This window comes from Tasmannia lanceolata, unplaced genomic scaffold (assembly GCF_043159265.1).
Source record: "Tasmannia lanceolata isolate RefF3 unplaced genomic scaffold, GAP_Taslan_0.1 ptg000025l, whole genome shotgun sequence".
In the NCBI taxonomy this organism is placed as follows: Eukaryota; Viridiplantae; Streptophyta; class Magnoliopsida; order Canellales; family Winteraceae; genus Tasmannia; species Tasmannia lanceolata.
Window position 1 is genome coordinate 9951806 of NW_027518702.1, and position 17493 is coordinate 9969298.

The window sequence follows — 17493 nt, forward strand, 5'->3', positions numbered from 1 at the left end:
AAAAAATTTGAATGGTAGATTGACAAAATTTAGCATTTGTACATTTTTTTGTTTCAGGTTCTTCTCAGCAAAGATGAAACTTCTCACTTTGATTTATATCACCCAACCAGACTTCTGGTTTTCATAATGCCGTGTTTGGCCACGATGAAAAATTATTACATGGAATATTTGTGGGTCCAATTGCGTGAGAGCGGCTAAGAAGGAAGGAGAGGAAGAAAATTGAGTAGGAGGGAGTGGAGATGGTATAAAAAATCCCTAAAAACTATGGAAAGAAAATTTCTATTTAGAATTGGTATTTTGTTTTCCTTGTTTTTAAGACCTTTGAATGCTCCGCTCACTCCCTCCTCACTCCCTCCATATCCGGTCCATCTCTCACAACTGGCCCCACTAATATTCCATGCCCTGTTTGGATTGCAAGAATATTCGCCCCCTTTTCTTCTCTAGGCCACCCCTCTATTGTATTTATGACTACTCATTTTACACATGGGGTGGTGGCCCGCCCGGGGAAGAAAATGGGGTTAATATATCATTTCCCTACTGGATAGTATAGATATCGATATAATGAAGATGATTGTTGGAGGGAGATGATAAATTTGCACCCTCTGTAGGGCAGGCTTTAACGCTTCTTAACTTTAAAGGGGTGCGAATCATCCTACATGGGGTGCGAATTTATTATCTCCCTTGTTGGAATGGTAATTGAATGGAACTTGCATATCTGATCTGAGGCCAGTGCTCCAAAATAGTTGAGGGTCCAACAGCACATAGCATGCTTCTTTTACTTTTTTTTTTAATTTTTTTCTTTCAGACAGTCAAGGATGAAGTCTGAAACCCTGATTTCTTAGTGAAACTTCCTTTAGACCACTTTGAAAACAAATCAGATGCACATCAAAGACGAGAGAGAAAACTTACCACATTAGAGCAAATCTGTATCTTTCCCTCTGGCTACAGGCTCAAGTAAGGAAGAAGTATGCCAACATCATATGTAGCAATCTAAACTACATGCAGGCAAATCCTTTACTAGAGATCATGTTTATACAATCCAGTCCCCATACAATACTAACATTTTACAAGGGAAGTTCATCAGAGTACTATTCCATCAACCCTACATTTGCATTGCATCAGCATAACACTATGCAACAGTAAATCATCAGTAAATTATAATATACAACATGCATTTGAGAAGACAAAAATCCTCTTACATATGGGCCATGGGGATTCCTACGGATTATTTACAGTTTTACACCTTCCCTTCGATCACCGAAAGCCGCTTAAAAAATGTCAGCAGCTTAAATATACTTCAAAGATACTGATGAAAATTACCAAGGAACCTCGAAATTTGATAAACGAAGATAACTCCCTTGCTCTTGAGGCATGATCTCAAAGGTCATAAGCTTGCTTGTTTCATTGCATTTGGGCGGGCTGCCCAGAGAGAACTCAGGGTTTGAAGGCGTTGGAAATAATCGCCTAGGGCTAGTAGGCCTCGAGCTGCTTGACGGGTCGTTAAAATGCGGTACATCTGCTGCAGGGTCTGCTGGCGAACGTGATCTGCCTGTTTGGAGAGTACACATTTGGAATCAGCAACATAAGCATGCTGATTTTCATGGGACTATTGTCTATGCTAGCTATTGTAAAATAACACATTTTACATACAGAAAGTGCATCTTTTATTTCACTAAATGAGACATTACTTTTCCAAGAAAAGATTACAAGTAGTATTAAAATAGATAAAACTCAAAACATGCGATAATTGCAAATTTGTTATAGTAGTGTTTAGAAAAGAAAATAATTAACAGAGATCTCACAATGAATCCTAAAGCATTGGAATCCAACACGTGTCCGATATGGGTACGTAGCCCATTCAGAAGAACCCATGTAATATAGAAAACAACTATTATGCCAATCTGTCAACACTGAGAATAAAGATAATAAAAAAGATAAATAAACTATTGTGGTTGAATGACATAAAAGCAACTTTGAATGTGTTAAAAAGGAGAAAATGAAGGGCAATTTTCTTTTCCAGTGATGTCTTTTGAATGATAAAATAATATATTTATTGAAACAAAAAAAATTACATGATTGGCAGAGCAACCCAATATTGAAAAGAGATTCTTTTGTTGTGAATCGAACAAACACAATATGTGAACTCAGCATTAAGTGATTGTCAAAAATGAACTACATTGGATGGCCATACAGTAAGCATTTCAAAAATAATATATGTATTAACTACTTGATGAGTTCAAATGATGTCTTACCTGGTTTACAAAGCTTATAAGGGCCTCCAATTTCCCCATTGTTGTCGCCATCTGTTCCACATAATTTGATACGCTCGTAGCGTCAATAGGACCAGCTGCAAGGGTCTCAGCCAGAGTTTGCTGAAGTTTATCCATCCCTTGAGAAAGAGCATCTTCGGCTTGCTGTGATGATTGTTGCAAGTTATAGACAGACATTAGTTGTTGCTCTGTTAAGAGGCCAAGCTGTGGAGTGAGAACCTGTAAACAAAATAAAGCAAGGACCAAATAAGTATAGAAACTTAGAAAAAATCACCTGCTCCAAGCAAAATATAATATGTATTTTGAGGGTACAATTACTAAACATCTAAACAAAAGCATACCGGGCTTTATTGGACAAGACATTCTACCCCGGACTTACTACACATTTGTTCATGTGGGACCGACACCAATAGATTGCCGCAGCATGGATTGCTTGTGATCTAAACATCTCATGGCTAAATGAGATCCTAGTTATCTGATCAATGGCTAACTGTCAGATGCTGAAACTCAAGCCTTCATTGGACATACGGCTCCTTACTAATTGATGATATTTTGGGCCATGGAGCAACTATGGTGGGCCCCCTCTAGTGTTGTGGGTCCCATATGCTAAACATGTGGCATGTGTAATATGTCAGAGCTACGTAAAGTGGACATACATAGAAAATGATATTTCCAACCCCATTTTCTAGCCATGCCACCTCTCTCCTTTTCCAATTATTTTTAAGGTTCCTTTCTCAAAACCACCGAACTACCCTTCTACCTACCAAAATGCCCTTTAGGTTTACTCCCTCCCTCTCCACTATTCAAACTACGAAGAATCGGTGTGACCTCACTATCGATCATCTATGCATGCATCACCGGAGACAAGCCCGAGAGACGGAAACAATAAGGAAATCAAGCAGTGAACCTTTGCAGAGTTGTTTTGTTACCCCATTGTGGGGCAATTTTTTTTCTTCTGTTCTTTCCCGTATTGCCAGTCATTTTTCATCCAGCCTGCCCTATTTAGGCAATGCTATCCTGACCATTGACAACTAGATCCAACCAACCATTGACTAAATCTCTCTCTCTCTCTCTCTCTCTCTCTCTCTCTCTCTCTCTCTCTCTCTCTCTCTCTCTCTCTCTCTCTCAATTTTCACAGCCGCTGATAAAATGGTATGAAACTTACTCATAGTCAATTAAAGGATGGTGAAATAAGACTTTTTTCCATTTAACTACAGACAAATATTGTATGAGTAGCTCCATAAGATCACCCAGGGATTGAAGACCATGACTCAGTACACAGAAGAGTTCTATAAGCTATTAGTGAGGAATCGGTTGGGACTTTGGAGACAATCCAGAGCAGCTCATTGCAAGGTACTTGATCAGGTTGAGACCATCTATTCACTGTGTATTCTGCATCCACACCTTTGAAATTGTGTCAGAGAAAGAGATTAATCTCTGGAGGGGGAAGGCAATGTTCTATAAGAGGATTCACATGGCCCTTGTCTGGTGAATAGAAAACTATTCTATACACCCAAGAAAGAAGAGGGACACCAGGTGAGGTACAACAACATTTCTACAATGTGTTCCATTGGAAGATATAGGGTCAAGCTCATCATTGACTCAGAGAGACGTGGGAATGTTATATCTTAGGAGGCAGCAAAAAAGCTTAATTTGAAGATGGAAGCACATCTTCAACCACATAAGCTGGCTTGGTTGAACAATTCTAGAGGGGTAAAGTTTCCCACATGTGCTTAGTTCCTTTTTCCATAGGAAATAAGTACAAAGACAGTGTACGATGGGATATAATACCTATGGATGCAAGTCGTGCCCTACTTGCGAGACCATGGCTATAATCAACCTGGATTAAACCTTGTTTTGCTGTAATTTTAGCACTCCGATCTGTTACATATATGAAGTTAGTAGCTGTGATAATTTTTCTGTAGCAATCTTATAGTAGACTGCGAGTGTTTGTGCCTGGGGAGATTATCCATCTTGAGTTCACGAAAAACTCAATTGTAAATTTATGTTGCATGGTGTTTCCATATTTTGAGACCTTCAGAGTTAAATATATATGCTTGAAATTCACAAAAAAACTCCAGGTTTATCAATTCTTGAATTTTGAGGCCTTTGAGTATTATAGTTATCATAATTGGTATCAGATCTTGCATCATATATCTCATAGGAATTCTCAATATAGATCAACTTATTTCACTCTAAGCTTCCACTTAATCCAGTGTGTTTAACATACGAAATTTGACGAGAAGATCAAGTCATGCTTTAGTGTTTTCAGCCTCCAATCTTCAATCTAATAAAGTATCAAGTGTAACATTGACATGTGGGATGAATGCTATGTGTGAAGTCCCCTCAAGCATCTAACTTCAAAATTCTAGACATTGGCCAATTCCAAATACGAGAAACATGTAAAAGTGCTGAGATCCTTCATATCAAACTCATTTCTCAACACAAGTTTGGTGTCTGATGGCTTGGTTACTGATTCTTTCTTGTGATAGCATTAACATATACATATATCATTAAAAAAAGACACGTACGGGATGGTGAATCTTTATTTTCGTCCATATAAACTTTCTTTAAATTCAGGTTAAGGAAGCATTTTCAAAATCCATTTATTCAAAAAAAAAAAAAAAATATCATCATAATTGGGAAATGGATAAACCCCTCCGAGAATGACCATTTTAACTAGTGGGATGGGTGTAAGTAAATGAAGACTATATTCTTGAATACGCCTAATTGCAAATTTGCAATGAGACTTTGCATTGTAATGCTCAACATCATCATTCGTTTTACTTTTAACCTTGAAGATTCATTTGCAACCAACTATATTCCTTTAAATATAAGAACTAGCTCCCAAGTTACATTTTAATTCAAACCGTCCATCTCTCCCCATAACATTCAAAACTCCTGATCACCTAATGGCTTTTCCAGATTCTTGTTGCAGCACCTGTCCTACTTGGCTGATGCTCCATAAAGAAGTCCTCACAGGGAATGTGTCTTTCTACAGTTTAAAATGATTAATGAATAAACATATAGAAGTTCAGGTGAAATAAAAGTGGAGCCTAAATCCCTTCAAAAAATGAACAAATCTATATTTGTTGTGGCAAACAAAGAGCTAGCGGAACCTAAATCCTTAGTTGAAATTGAAGTTTAGTTGCAGGAAACTGTCACCCAAGGTCGACCCCTCTTGCGAACCTCTTCTTGGGTCCCACTTCATGAATTGTTTAGTCCTGCTCTTCTTCACTCACTCATCAGACTCTGGTCCAATTGGGGCCATAGCACTAGAACAGTCCGCAGAAATTTGGCAATTCTCAATTGAAATAAAAATGATGGAAAGTCCCTTAAAAGAAAACAAAGAATATAATAATAACAAAAAAAGGTATCCATCTAGTAAACAAGATATAATATTGCAACTTTTAACAACAGATCAAATAGTAAAATGGATAAATCCTTGAATAAAAGCCTATATGCAAACCAGGAGAAATTAAACTGAACAGTGACTACTGAAAGTTGCATTAGGTGCTAAAAGTGTACAAGGTCAATAGAAATAAGCAAAACCAGTAAACAGCATAATCTAGATGCCAAAACTGAATTATATCACCTTAAGAACCTCTGAAGGGCGAAATCCTCCAATCCACATAAAAAAACGTTCAGCAGCTGTTTTCCACATGCCAGACATCAAATAGAAGACATCGGATTTTGCAGCATTAGATTTCATACGGAAAAGATCATCGTAGTGGCTCATGCTACTTTCTACAAGTATGTGAAGTTCTATATCAGTTATATGAGCTTGCAGGGCCTTTCTTAAATCACAAATATATCTATTTTGCTCTTCAACCCAATGCCCATACTCCAGCTCAAACGTAGCAATCCCTGCAAGATCCATTTTAGGGGTTTAGGAGCACAAGTAGAGGACAGGAAATGAAAGTAATTTGATGAAACCACACTAAACTTTTCAGATAATAAAAGATGAATAACACCTAGTTTTTACCAAGTTTACTTAGAGAAAAACCAATCAATTTTTATACTAGGTAGTTGATGTATGTGCTTGGTAAAGAATACAAAATTTATATTTTACCCTTCATGTTATTTTGCTACTATAGGATATTGTAAATCCAAAAGTGGAAAGCTTTATCTATAACTATAGCAGTGATAATGAAGAGGAAAGTAGCGGGTGGGAAAAAGCTACATTTCTTTTGTCGGGAGTCACTTGATCAAAGCTTGGCTATCTAATCTTTCCACTTGTTTCATTTCTCTGTTCAAGATACCCAAGGAGATAATCAAAAGATAGAGGGACTTCAAAAAGGATTCTTGTGGTGAGGGAAGGAGGGGACCAAGCTCAAGCACCTTCTAAATTGGGTTTCCGTATACGAGGTCAAAGGAGAAGGGGTTTACGTTTGGGTAAAAAAATATTTTGGAACAAGGATTTGTCCGGGAAGTGGTTGTCGAGGTTTGAAGAGGAGAAAGAGGTCCTGTAGAGGGTGATTTATGGAAAATATGGAGTGGGTTGGGGAGGGTAGGAATGTAAGGCGATTATTTCTATAAAACAACGAAAGTCGAACACGTTGAGGATCATCGGAAGTGCGGGTGATCTCGCCAATATAAGTCCAAATCACTACCCCGATCGATCTCTCAATTGTATCTACAATAAACGTTCAACTGGTGATGCAAATAAATACCAATGTCATCACAGCCATTGATCTGGAGATCTTGATGATGGGATAGCAAAGATTATCCTTCGAGGAGAAATGTGAAGAGTGTATCTTTCCACAAGGACTCTAAAATGAGACAAGTTATCAAAATGACTCAAGGGAGTTCTTCCGGGAAGAGTCCAATGCAAAAATAGAGTTAAAATAGGTTATATGACTCAAAAAAGATTTTCCTCCCTAGGAGTTCTCTTACAAAAGAATAAAAAAAATAATTTAATTCCCTACAACTAAAAAGTGTCCCCCCCTCTCCTGAGAGGGCCCTTTTACAAAATGAGTTTGTGAAAAAGACATTTAATTGTCAATTTCTTGCTTGTATTAAGTTAGAGAACCTCTTGATGAATAATCAAAGATTTTCTTTCTTTGAGAAATGTAATTAACAACAGTTACACCCAGAAATGTCAGTCCCCACCAATTTAATAAAACCTTTTCTTCAACTCAACTCAACTCAACAAAGCCTTTGTCCCAAGCTAGTTGGGGTAATTAATAAAGCCTTTTCTTGCAAGAGGAAAATTGGTTGTCAATGTCTTTTTTGTCTGATTTTTATTTCATGCATAAAATTTGTTACAAAAACTTTGAAAAATGTATACATGTCAAATGGGCTTAACATCACATCAAACTCATTCTGGAAAGATATCAAACAAGACCCTTTGAGCAAGTAATATCGAAAGTATGTAAATAGAGATTCTTATAAATGTATGCTTCAATAGAAATTGCCAGTACTCCATTATAGAAGCATTTTCTATTCCAGATATTGAAATGGTAAAAAATGTTAAAAACAAGGATCCAACATGTAGAGTTGCAGGGAAAATTTGAAGGAACATAATTAACTAAGACTTCGTTTAGTTGCGTTCATCGGGTTGGAAACCCCGAGGAAAAGACGTGGAAAAAAGAAAAAGAAAGACAGAGAGAGAGAGAGATGTTGTTTAGTTGTCTGAAAAAGGAAAAAACCAAAGAGATAGAGAGAGGCGACGAGTGTGGAGCGGGTGGTAGGATAGGGATAAAGGTGGGTGAAGAAAGAGAGGGAGGAAGGGAGTGAGGGAAAGAGAGGGAGAGGGCAGTTCTGGTTCCAGTTCCAACGAACTGCTGAGAGAGAGAGAGAGAGAGAGAGAGCTTTCTTTTCCTTCGTCTCCGTCTGGTTTCCGCTTGCAGAAAATGAAAAAAAAAAAAGAGGAAATCGGATGCCACGTCGGACGACAGGGAATCCATCTCGACGCGTGAAAAAAAATCGGAGGAATGCTACTAAACACACAGTCAACACATTTTGAAGGGGAAAAAAGCAATTCCCGCCTCTTTTCCACAACAAATGGATCAACAGAATGGAGACTAAATGTGTGGGGTCGAATAAGCAATATGGGCTATAAAAACAAACAGAATAATCACAGCAAAATCATTCCATCACCTCATTTACTTCTTAGGATCTTTATGGTATTTAAAAGGGTAGAGAGGGCTAAAAGAAAGAGAAAATTTGGGTCATAGGTAGTAAGTATTGAAGCATCAAGTTATTGGATCTCAAATTACAAATTATGAAGCAGCTCAACTCAACTCAACTAAGCCTTTGTCCCAAACTAGTTGGGGTCGGCACAAATTATGAAGCATATTCCATAATAAAATTCTAAATGGCAAATAATCAATTTAAAAACTGGTTGAAGAAGAGACCATTCAAAGGCGTCCACAAATGTTTCCTAAACTTCGATCCATCTTCACTTGATTTATTGACCGAATATTGGGATTTAAAAGCAGACTGAGATGGACACTAGCTTTAAATTAAGCTAAGTGATATATTCACCCCCTTTTCCTCCCCGGGCCACCCCTCCAGTGTATTTATGAATACTCTTTTTACATTAAAGGAGGTTGGCCTGGGGAAGGAAAGGGGGTGAATCTATCATTTCCCTTAGTTTAAATAATTAATATTTAATAAAAGGCACTACAACATCTGATTGACTGTCATGAAATAACAAATTCCCAAGAATCCCAATAAATTAAAGTAAAAATCGGCCATAGCTTGTTTATCTTTCAAAAAATCTTTCCATATGGTAGGGCTGGCAATTTCACCCGAAAAAGCGGGGATCCGCCCCGCCCCGCCCCGTTTGGGGCGGGGATTCCCCGATTTGAGAGGGGAAGGGGATGGAGTTGTCCCCGCCCCGCCCCGTTAATCAATGCCATTTTTTTGTATATTTAAGTGTTTTTTTTTAGGAAAACTACTAGAAACTCTGTGGATCGGCTATAAGATTCCCCCAAACATAAACTTAGCTTGTCTTTTCATTTTAATTAGCTTCCGAGAGCATTTTGGGAACTATAATAACCTTTTGACAGATGTTGAAATAATAAAGACAAGCTGAGTGTATGCAATTATCAAAAAATCGTAGTGCCAACATCGGTAGCCAAAATAAATTGCATTTTATTATTAAAAGTATGGTATGGCCCGCACCATACGTTGATCCAAACCATCCATTAGATGGGGCACACCCTAAATAGGTTGTGCCCCAAAAATCATTTCCATAGGTTGATCCTAACCCTTCGATGTATAGAGGAATAGGATCATTCAGTACCTCTACAGATCGGAGGGTTAGGATCAACCTAAGGAAATGATTTTTTGGGCGCAATCTATTTAGGGTGTGCACCATCTAATGGACGGTTTGGATCATCCTATGGTGCGGGCCATACCTTACTTTTAATAAAGTCAGGAGTGCGATCATCAGAATACAGCAGTGCTCATAACATTTCCCAAAATTAATGATCCAAAATGGGGTTTGGATGTTGGGTACTCAAAGTGGCTATGATACCACTTGATCTAAAAACTTATGGGATGGTTGGGATCATCAAAGCGCCGTGGTCTTGGACCAATTGTCAATAAGTATGTTATAGACCAACTTATGGGATGGTTTGCTATCTTCTGAAGAGTAAGAAATATATCTCCTTCGTCTATAAGTATGTTAGTTTATAACATTTTTATATATTGAAATTGCATCAAGTTGATTAGGGACACCCAGCATTAGTGTATCAATGACTAAAGAGGGCGTGATGTTGGGGCGGGGCGGGGAGGGGAGGGGAGGGGATTTTGTCCCCGAAGGATGCGGGGAGGGGAAGGGGATTAGATATTCCCTGCGGGGAGGGGAGGGGGATTCCCCACCATCCTCGCAGAGGGGAGGGGAAGGGGAGGGGGGAAATTCCCTGCAAAGGGGAAGGGGTAGGAGACCCCAACATCTGGCCCCGACCCGCCCCGTTGCCAGCCCTACCATATGGATTACATTTAATAGTTAATATTTAATAAAAGGTACTACAGCATTTGCTTGACTGTCATGAAATATCAAAAAGATATCTTTCCAAATGGATTATCTAGCAGTCAAGCAACCCACCACATTCATATTCATTGAATCTCAATATAATCAATAACGAAGACCACGGAAAATGCTAGCACATCATATAGCATACCTGAATTAACAGTTCCAGGTAACCCAAGCTGACATGAATCTCCTGAATTTCCACCTATGTATACACCTTGCAGCTAAGCATGCATGCCTATTAGATATAAGACAAACAAAATGTAAATATTCTTGATTTGTGAAATAGTACTTCATGCACCTGTTGTCTGGACAGCTCAAGCTCCTGCTCTATTTGTGACAGCTTCAATCGGCTTGACTCTAGTTGCTGAACATAGGCCTATAAAATGAAACTTAGAAATCAGGAGAATTTATTTAATCTCAATAATGAGACACAGTTAATACCACCAGATTTATGCGTGCATCCTTCCTATTGGTACCTTTTTTCGTAAACGACTTTTTCGGGCAGCCTCCCGATTTTGTGCAAGACGTCTTAATACCTGTGTATATAACTGTACATTTAGTGGAGAACTTGAAATTGGAATTGATATCTTACGATTCTTACCAATGGAAATAAAGGAAAGTTCCTACCACATGAATGATAACCACGCTAGTCATACAAAGAGGTTGTGCACCTAGTATTGTTTAACCAATGAACCAAAAAACAGATGCAAAAGAGAGAAAAATAAAATCACCATCGTGCATTTCAGTGCACCATTTTCATTTTTTATTTTAAAATTTCGTTGGAAAGAGATTAGGTGTAGTCTAAGCCATTTTAAAGATTAAATTAGTTCCATAACAAAATACCCAACCTATAAGGCTAGAACTAATGAAAACATAGGAAATATCTTATTACCAGATTCTGAAAAAGAAGTACCTATTAACTCAATTTATGATAACCATATGGAAATAGTAACAAAGCTACAACAGATGGATGTGAATCCCAGACAATGTAGAAATATCCCGGCCTAAATCTACTTTACTGATTACAAAAAAAAAGTAGAAAACCGCTTTCGGTTCATTGAATCATAGTTGCCAGGTAGGGAAATGAACTCGGGAAGTGAAAAGTGAAACGTGAAACATAAAATGTATGAAAAAAATTAAAGGGGAAACGAGAAATGGGAAATCATTAAAAAACGCATGTGAAACACATTGAGAAACATCTTGGGAAACACGAGTGAAAGGTTCGGGCATTTGATTGTATTGAGAAAGGAGGAAAACGTGAGAAAGATGGGAAAATGTGAGGGACACGTGAGGGAAATGTTTCCCTCATGTTTCCTGAACATTTCCTGAACGTTTCCCGTTCGTTTTCCGAACGTTTCCGAAACGTTTTCCCTATTTTTAAAAGGCGTTTCGTTTCCGTTTCAGAAATGAGTTTCCATGGAAACGCGTTTCCCACATTCGTATGAAGTTTCCGGCAACAATGCATTGAATTGAAACGGTCAAAACTTGCCTTTCTATGATTTAATTTCATAGGGATCTACTGTTTCAGAGAATCTGAGAAAGCTCCACTGAGCAATTGGCCATTTATCGAAGATGAGTAATAGCTATATGAAAGAACTAGCTAGAAGTCTGTTTGAACTGGCGAAGGAGGAGACCTCAAAAGACTCCTTTAAGTGGAAAAAATGGTTAAAAATGTATACAGCTCTTCCAGAGATATTTTAGCAAAAACTGGTGTCAGCAAATAAATATCATATCAAATCAAAGCACTAAATAATAGGCACTGATTTGTTATTACTCTATAATAGACTGATAAACCTTATCTTCATCATCTTATAAAGGATGGCAGACACCTTATGTTTCGACCTAAGGACAAGAAACTCAAAAGGTTATAAAGAAATGACGAGTATGAATTCCTAATTTCTTATAGAAGTAAAACAGAACAGATGAAGAAACACAAACAACCTATGCCTCAATTTCCATTCATATCTTGCTGCAAAATTCATGAGAAAATCGAAGTAGTTCATAGTTCATTAGGCGAAGAAAAACAATTCTCACTCTTAACATAAGAGGATCACAAAAGTTTCAAGATGGTATATGCCAAGTATTATATAGAGATTGCATAAAAGAATATGAGGCGCCTGCTCCAAAGTTGACATGAAAGGAGTAAGAAAATGAGGTTAACATGAGTGCATTCCATAGCCCACAACAAGCAGTATAAGATAGATGAGTGCATTCCATAGTCCACAACAAGCAGTATATGATAGATGTTCTAGAATGTAGAACATAACACTTTGTCAAATTTTTAAAGAAAATGGTCAATCAACATAAAATTGCAGGCTCCAGCTATTACTATATTTAAATGGAAAGAATGGAAGAACATGTATTGATTTTTATTTTATTTTTGGAGGAAAGGAAAAGGAGTATTAACTCCTTGGAAAAGTAATATCTTTACCTTATCACCAAATCTGTTTGCCTTATGTTCGAACTTTTGCGATTGTACTAGTGTCCCATGAGAACTGTCTTCGTACTAGACAAGTAATATTAGCTAAGTAAGGCATAGCATACCAGTTGGAAGATCACAGCCCCTACTTACTATAACCTATGTCAAAAATATCGTTCTTGGGAATTTCTCGGCAAGGGAAAATCTTGGGATATATTTTTTTAAATTTTTCGGGTTTGTATCAGGAAAAAATAAATTATTTAAAATATATAAATTAAGAAAAAAATTAAAATGTAAAATATCATAAAAATATTGTGATATTATCGTGGTAAATGAAAATATCGCTACATTTTTTAAATTCTCGGGATTATTTCGCAATTTTCTCGTTTTATCAAAATATCACAATAAAATCGCTATATTTTGAAAATATCGGAGATATGACATAGACTATAACCAATATAGAGTAAAGATCAAGAAGTCGCACCATGTTGTCAAGTTTTTCATCAGCCTCCACAATTGTAGAGGCACCTATGTTTGGACTGGTGCTAGATTTAAAGGGTTCTCCCCACATAAATATCTGGTGACTTGGTTCATATATTCCCATTCTTCTTGAGGTGGACAATTGAGTTGATGGAGAGCTCATACCCTTTGGACTGCAACAAATGAAGTTGCTTAATATCTACAGCAATGTGCAAATGCAATTGCAATAATTATAAGATGAATGCTAAACTCAGGGGCGCCCTTGCAAAATGGGCTGAAAGGGCACCCCCATTGGCTGCACGTCACCATCGTGCATTTATGATAGCTGCAAGTCAAAAGAGTATTAAATGCACTTTGGTGACTTGTAGCCAATGGGGGCTCCCTTTCAGCCCATTTTTGCAAGGGCGCCCTTGAGGTTAGCATACCTCTAATTATAAAAGCATGAAAAATAAGTATGGAGGTGAAAATATTACCAGAGGAAATATTTCCCAAGATGAAGTGAATATTCTTTGCAGGGAAGTACATGGAGATACACACCATAAAGAAGCTGAAAGTGCACATTAAGGGATTTCATTTGACATGGTTAAGCATAAAATATTGACAGAATTCAGAGCAAAAAAATACAAGAGACTTCGTGGTGGTAAAAATATCAACCATAATTATTTCTGAGACAATGCCCAAAATTATTTCCATAGGAAGAACCCGTGGATCAAGGTTTTTCCTTTGTGGCCTGTCATCTCGATTGGGGTTTTTCTTTTACTTTTGGACTTACTAATAAACTAAATGTGTGGAACTAATTTAGCCTATGATACCCAAACATGAATGCAGATACAGATACAGATGTAGGAAAGCTGGTACGATACGACATTTTTGTAAAATTAAGAACACGGATACCGCTAATATAATATTAAGAAAAATAAGTCTTTTAATGTAAAGATTTTTTTTTAATAGTAAAGATATATATCTTTTAAGGTAAAGATATATTACAAAATATAAAAGCTTCAATGTTTACCATGCTATGGTTTTCTAATGGTCATGGAATTGAGATGAATGGTAGTGACACACATTTGTCTAGTTTGAGGAAATGAGTACTCAAATAAAAGGTTCTTTCTCACGGGTCTGTATCCTATCTATCCTGCACCCAAATCAGTTTTATATCCTAATGACACAGATACTCTAGGCCTATACAAGCATCCCAGTACCATAGACTTTACCCCAACAGTCCTAGACTAACTCCTTGAAAGATGGGTGATAAAGTAACATTATGGGTAAAGAAGAAAAGTCACATACATGTTCCCCTTAAACACCGACATAATTGTTGAGTCTTCAAAGTTCTATTGATTTTAAAGGAGGTCTACGTTAAAGTTTACAGACAAGTATGACATTCCAAAGCCTAATGAAAACCCCTACCCTTTTATGTGTGTCTCCTCTTTCTTCTCTTTCTCTTCCCCTGGCCTGCATCAGAGCTGGGATCAATCTAGTGGCCACAGGGCCCTTAACATTGCAACCTTACCCCCAAATCACTACGCATGAGACTCAACCACCAACCGAGAAAAAAAGTAAAGTATAAAATGAAGGACAGTAAAAGATTAATCCTAGATCCTAGTATAAAAAACAAGGACAAGACCCCTATACAAATATGAAATTTGCCAAATGAACAGAGGTAAAAATACTGAATCCCAAAAGACAACTTTGTTCATTCAACCCATCACTTACAGGGTGGTCAACCACCGAATCTGCTTCCCTATCCACAAAAGAAACAAGACCCACCTCACATGAGTACAAATCACATTCTGGGAATCCCTGCTTTGCCCTTTTTCTGGATATAAAGAAGTACACATGGATCATTAAAAGGTCTCTGAGACCCCAGGCTTTGCCCTTTTTCTAATAAATAGTTGCCATCCAAGAAAAAAGTCTCTTAGACCCTAGCTAGAAGCTCGGCTTCCGCTCTACAATGTTAATAAACCAGTAGGACAGGTTAAAACAGAATATGAAGGCAACAACTACTAACCCCCATAGACCAAGAAAACCTCTGATGTTCCCCTCAAAGTTGAGATTCCAAGTACCAATAGAAGAATGTGTCGAAGAGCCCAGAACCCTCAATCTGCTCTGGAACACAATCTTCTAGCCAAAATGGAGTGATTCAATTAGGCATCCCAGACAAAGAAAATAGGAGAGTGTTAAACAACCGATTACTCCAAAAGTTTAAGCTGTTAGAGTTGGTGTTATTTAATCATTTATACTTCAACACTCCCCCTCACGTGTGGCCCCTCATTTTTTGGGTTGACCGTAAACGTGGATTTTTTTTAGTTGTTAGGTTTTGAAACCATGATCTACCGTGAGGCAATAGCTCTGATACCATGTGAAACAACCGATTACTCCAAAAGCTTAAGCTGTTGGAGTTGGTGTTATTTAATCATTTATACTTCAATAGAGAGACAGGGAGAGGGAGAGGGAGAGGGAGAGTAAATTGCTCTTTCCATGAAAGCATCAGCAAAATTATAACTTCAATTTGAGATAACTCAAATAAAGCTTCTACTACAAAGTAAGATGCTACAATAGCAACTCTATTTGTACCAAACTTGGCCTCAGTTACTACAAACCCTCGAAAAATCGTACCGAATTTCATCGTATCTCGGTTTCATAATCATGTGAAAAATCAATTCAACTAGCTTAATTATAATCCGTATCAGTTTACTTCTTTCTAATCAGTAAAAAACGTTATCACAGCTTCAAAACAAAAATTAATCAGAAAGCCAGCTTGAACGGTTTGTCTCAAATCAAAACAAAGAAAAAGAGTATTAGATTGAAATTTTTGTTTCATTTTTAAAGAACAGTTATAAAATGGCAATATCCTGTTGACTTTTTTCTTTAATTTAATAATAAGTCATTTAAAATTCAAATTTATTTATTTTATGCAAAACGTCCTGTATATTCTAAATTGAAGAGAAGAGAAGTGTCTCTTCAAAATTTCACTTCAATTCCTATAAATATACATACCTATTCTCATATTCTTTACGTTTTTTCTTTCTTCCCCATCTGTTCTTTCTCTCGGGTCAAGGCAAGTATAGGCAAGGAAGCAGGATTCTTGCCTGGGAGCCTTCGATTCCCGCTTCAATTCCCGCTTTCGATTCCCGCTCAGGCAACTTTTAGTAGGAGTCTTCCCTGGGAGCCTTCGATTCCCGCTTTCGATTCCCACTCTGGCAAATAGGTGTGTTCACTAGGCTACCGGGTTGTTTGTGTTCACTATCCCTGGAGTGGAGTCATTATACCCTGGATAGTGTTTCAAAACGCAGATGTGGGTCAAAATCCCGAGTTAAAGAGATTTTATTGACTCTAGGGAAAAATGCGGAATGTGGAGGCAAAATGCCTAAAGCGGCAAAGGTAAAAAGGAGTCAAGTCGGGAGAGTCCACGATGACACAGAGGAGTTTTAAAACTATGATCCTGGAGGCATATGCTGGAGAACCCATCTGCACCGTCGATTCATCGAATGTGGGGGCGATATTTTCCTTAAGGACAGCGGATTTAGAAGTCTATTTCTTCTTCACATTTTTTATTCATTCTTACTCCATTACATGTTGTTATGGATTTATTTCTGTTGCATATTAGTATAATCCTAAATTTTCATGCATTTTTACTAACATATTCAACTAAAACTTTCCTATGAACTTTACAGAACAAACTGCATATTCAATCAAAAACAAAAATAGCAACAGAGCCAAAAAGCAGAAGACATGGTGAAATCAAACAAGTTCAAGAACAGAATTCAAACACCAAACCCTAAAATCCAGACCTTGAATTACTGAAAGCAGTAGTCCTGCCCAAACCTCATAGCATCGAAATACTGTGAGAAAAACAACCTGAAGATGACGAATCCGAGAAACCCTAACCCTAAAACCATCCCATCTTTCAAAAATCTAACCCCCATCACATACAGACTCTCTCTCTCTCTCTCTCTCTCTCTCTCTCTCTCACACTCTCTTTTCAAGGAATCTAAATGCTTAAATAACCCTTTTAAAAAAACAGAAGAAATTCTCCCACGCGCCTTTTATCTTGTGCTACAGTCAACGGTCACATTTCCACTAATGCTCCCTTTGAAAATGCGCACCAGGTCAGTGTCCTCTTAACCTACGCATCTCATGTCCTTAACCTACACCCTACTCACTCTCTCTCTCTCTCTCTCTCTACGGGTATAGTCCAGTGTGTTTTTTAAAAAAGTGGTGTACGACCGACACCATAGGATGATCCAAACCGTTCATTTGGTGGACCACAGCATAATTGGTTGTGCCCAAAAAATCATTTCCATGGGATGATCCTAACCCTCCATGTTATGGAA

General features: G+C 37.6%; 1 protein-coding gene across 2 annotated transcripts; it reads right to left on the bottom strand.

Moving 5' to 3' along the window:
- Positions 1–983: 983 nt before the first annotated feature.
- Positions 984–17124, bottom strand: LOC143857522 (transcription factor TGA1-like). Of its 2 annotated transcripts, XM_077367963.1 has the most exons (10): positions 16951–17124; positions 13630–13703; positions 13161–13329; positions 12689–12763; positions 10734–10793; positions 10556–10633; positions 10406–10478; positions 5866–6137; positions 2253–2489; positions 984–1549 (listed from the first exon to the last, which is right to left on the bottom strand). In XM_077367963.1, exons 3-10 carry the CDS (start codon positions 13317–13319, stop codon positions 1385–1387), a joined length of 1119 nt encoding a protein of 372 aa, XP_077224078.1. In that variant the 5' UTR covers positions 13320–13329; positions 13630–13703; positions 16951–17124; the 3' UTR covers positions 984–1384. The 2 variants fall into 2 exon arrangements, with proteins under 2 accessions (XP_077224078.1, XP_077224079.1); XM_077367964.1 differs by lacking the exon at positions 12689–12763.
- Positions 17125–17493: the final 369 nt, after the last annotated feature.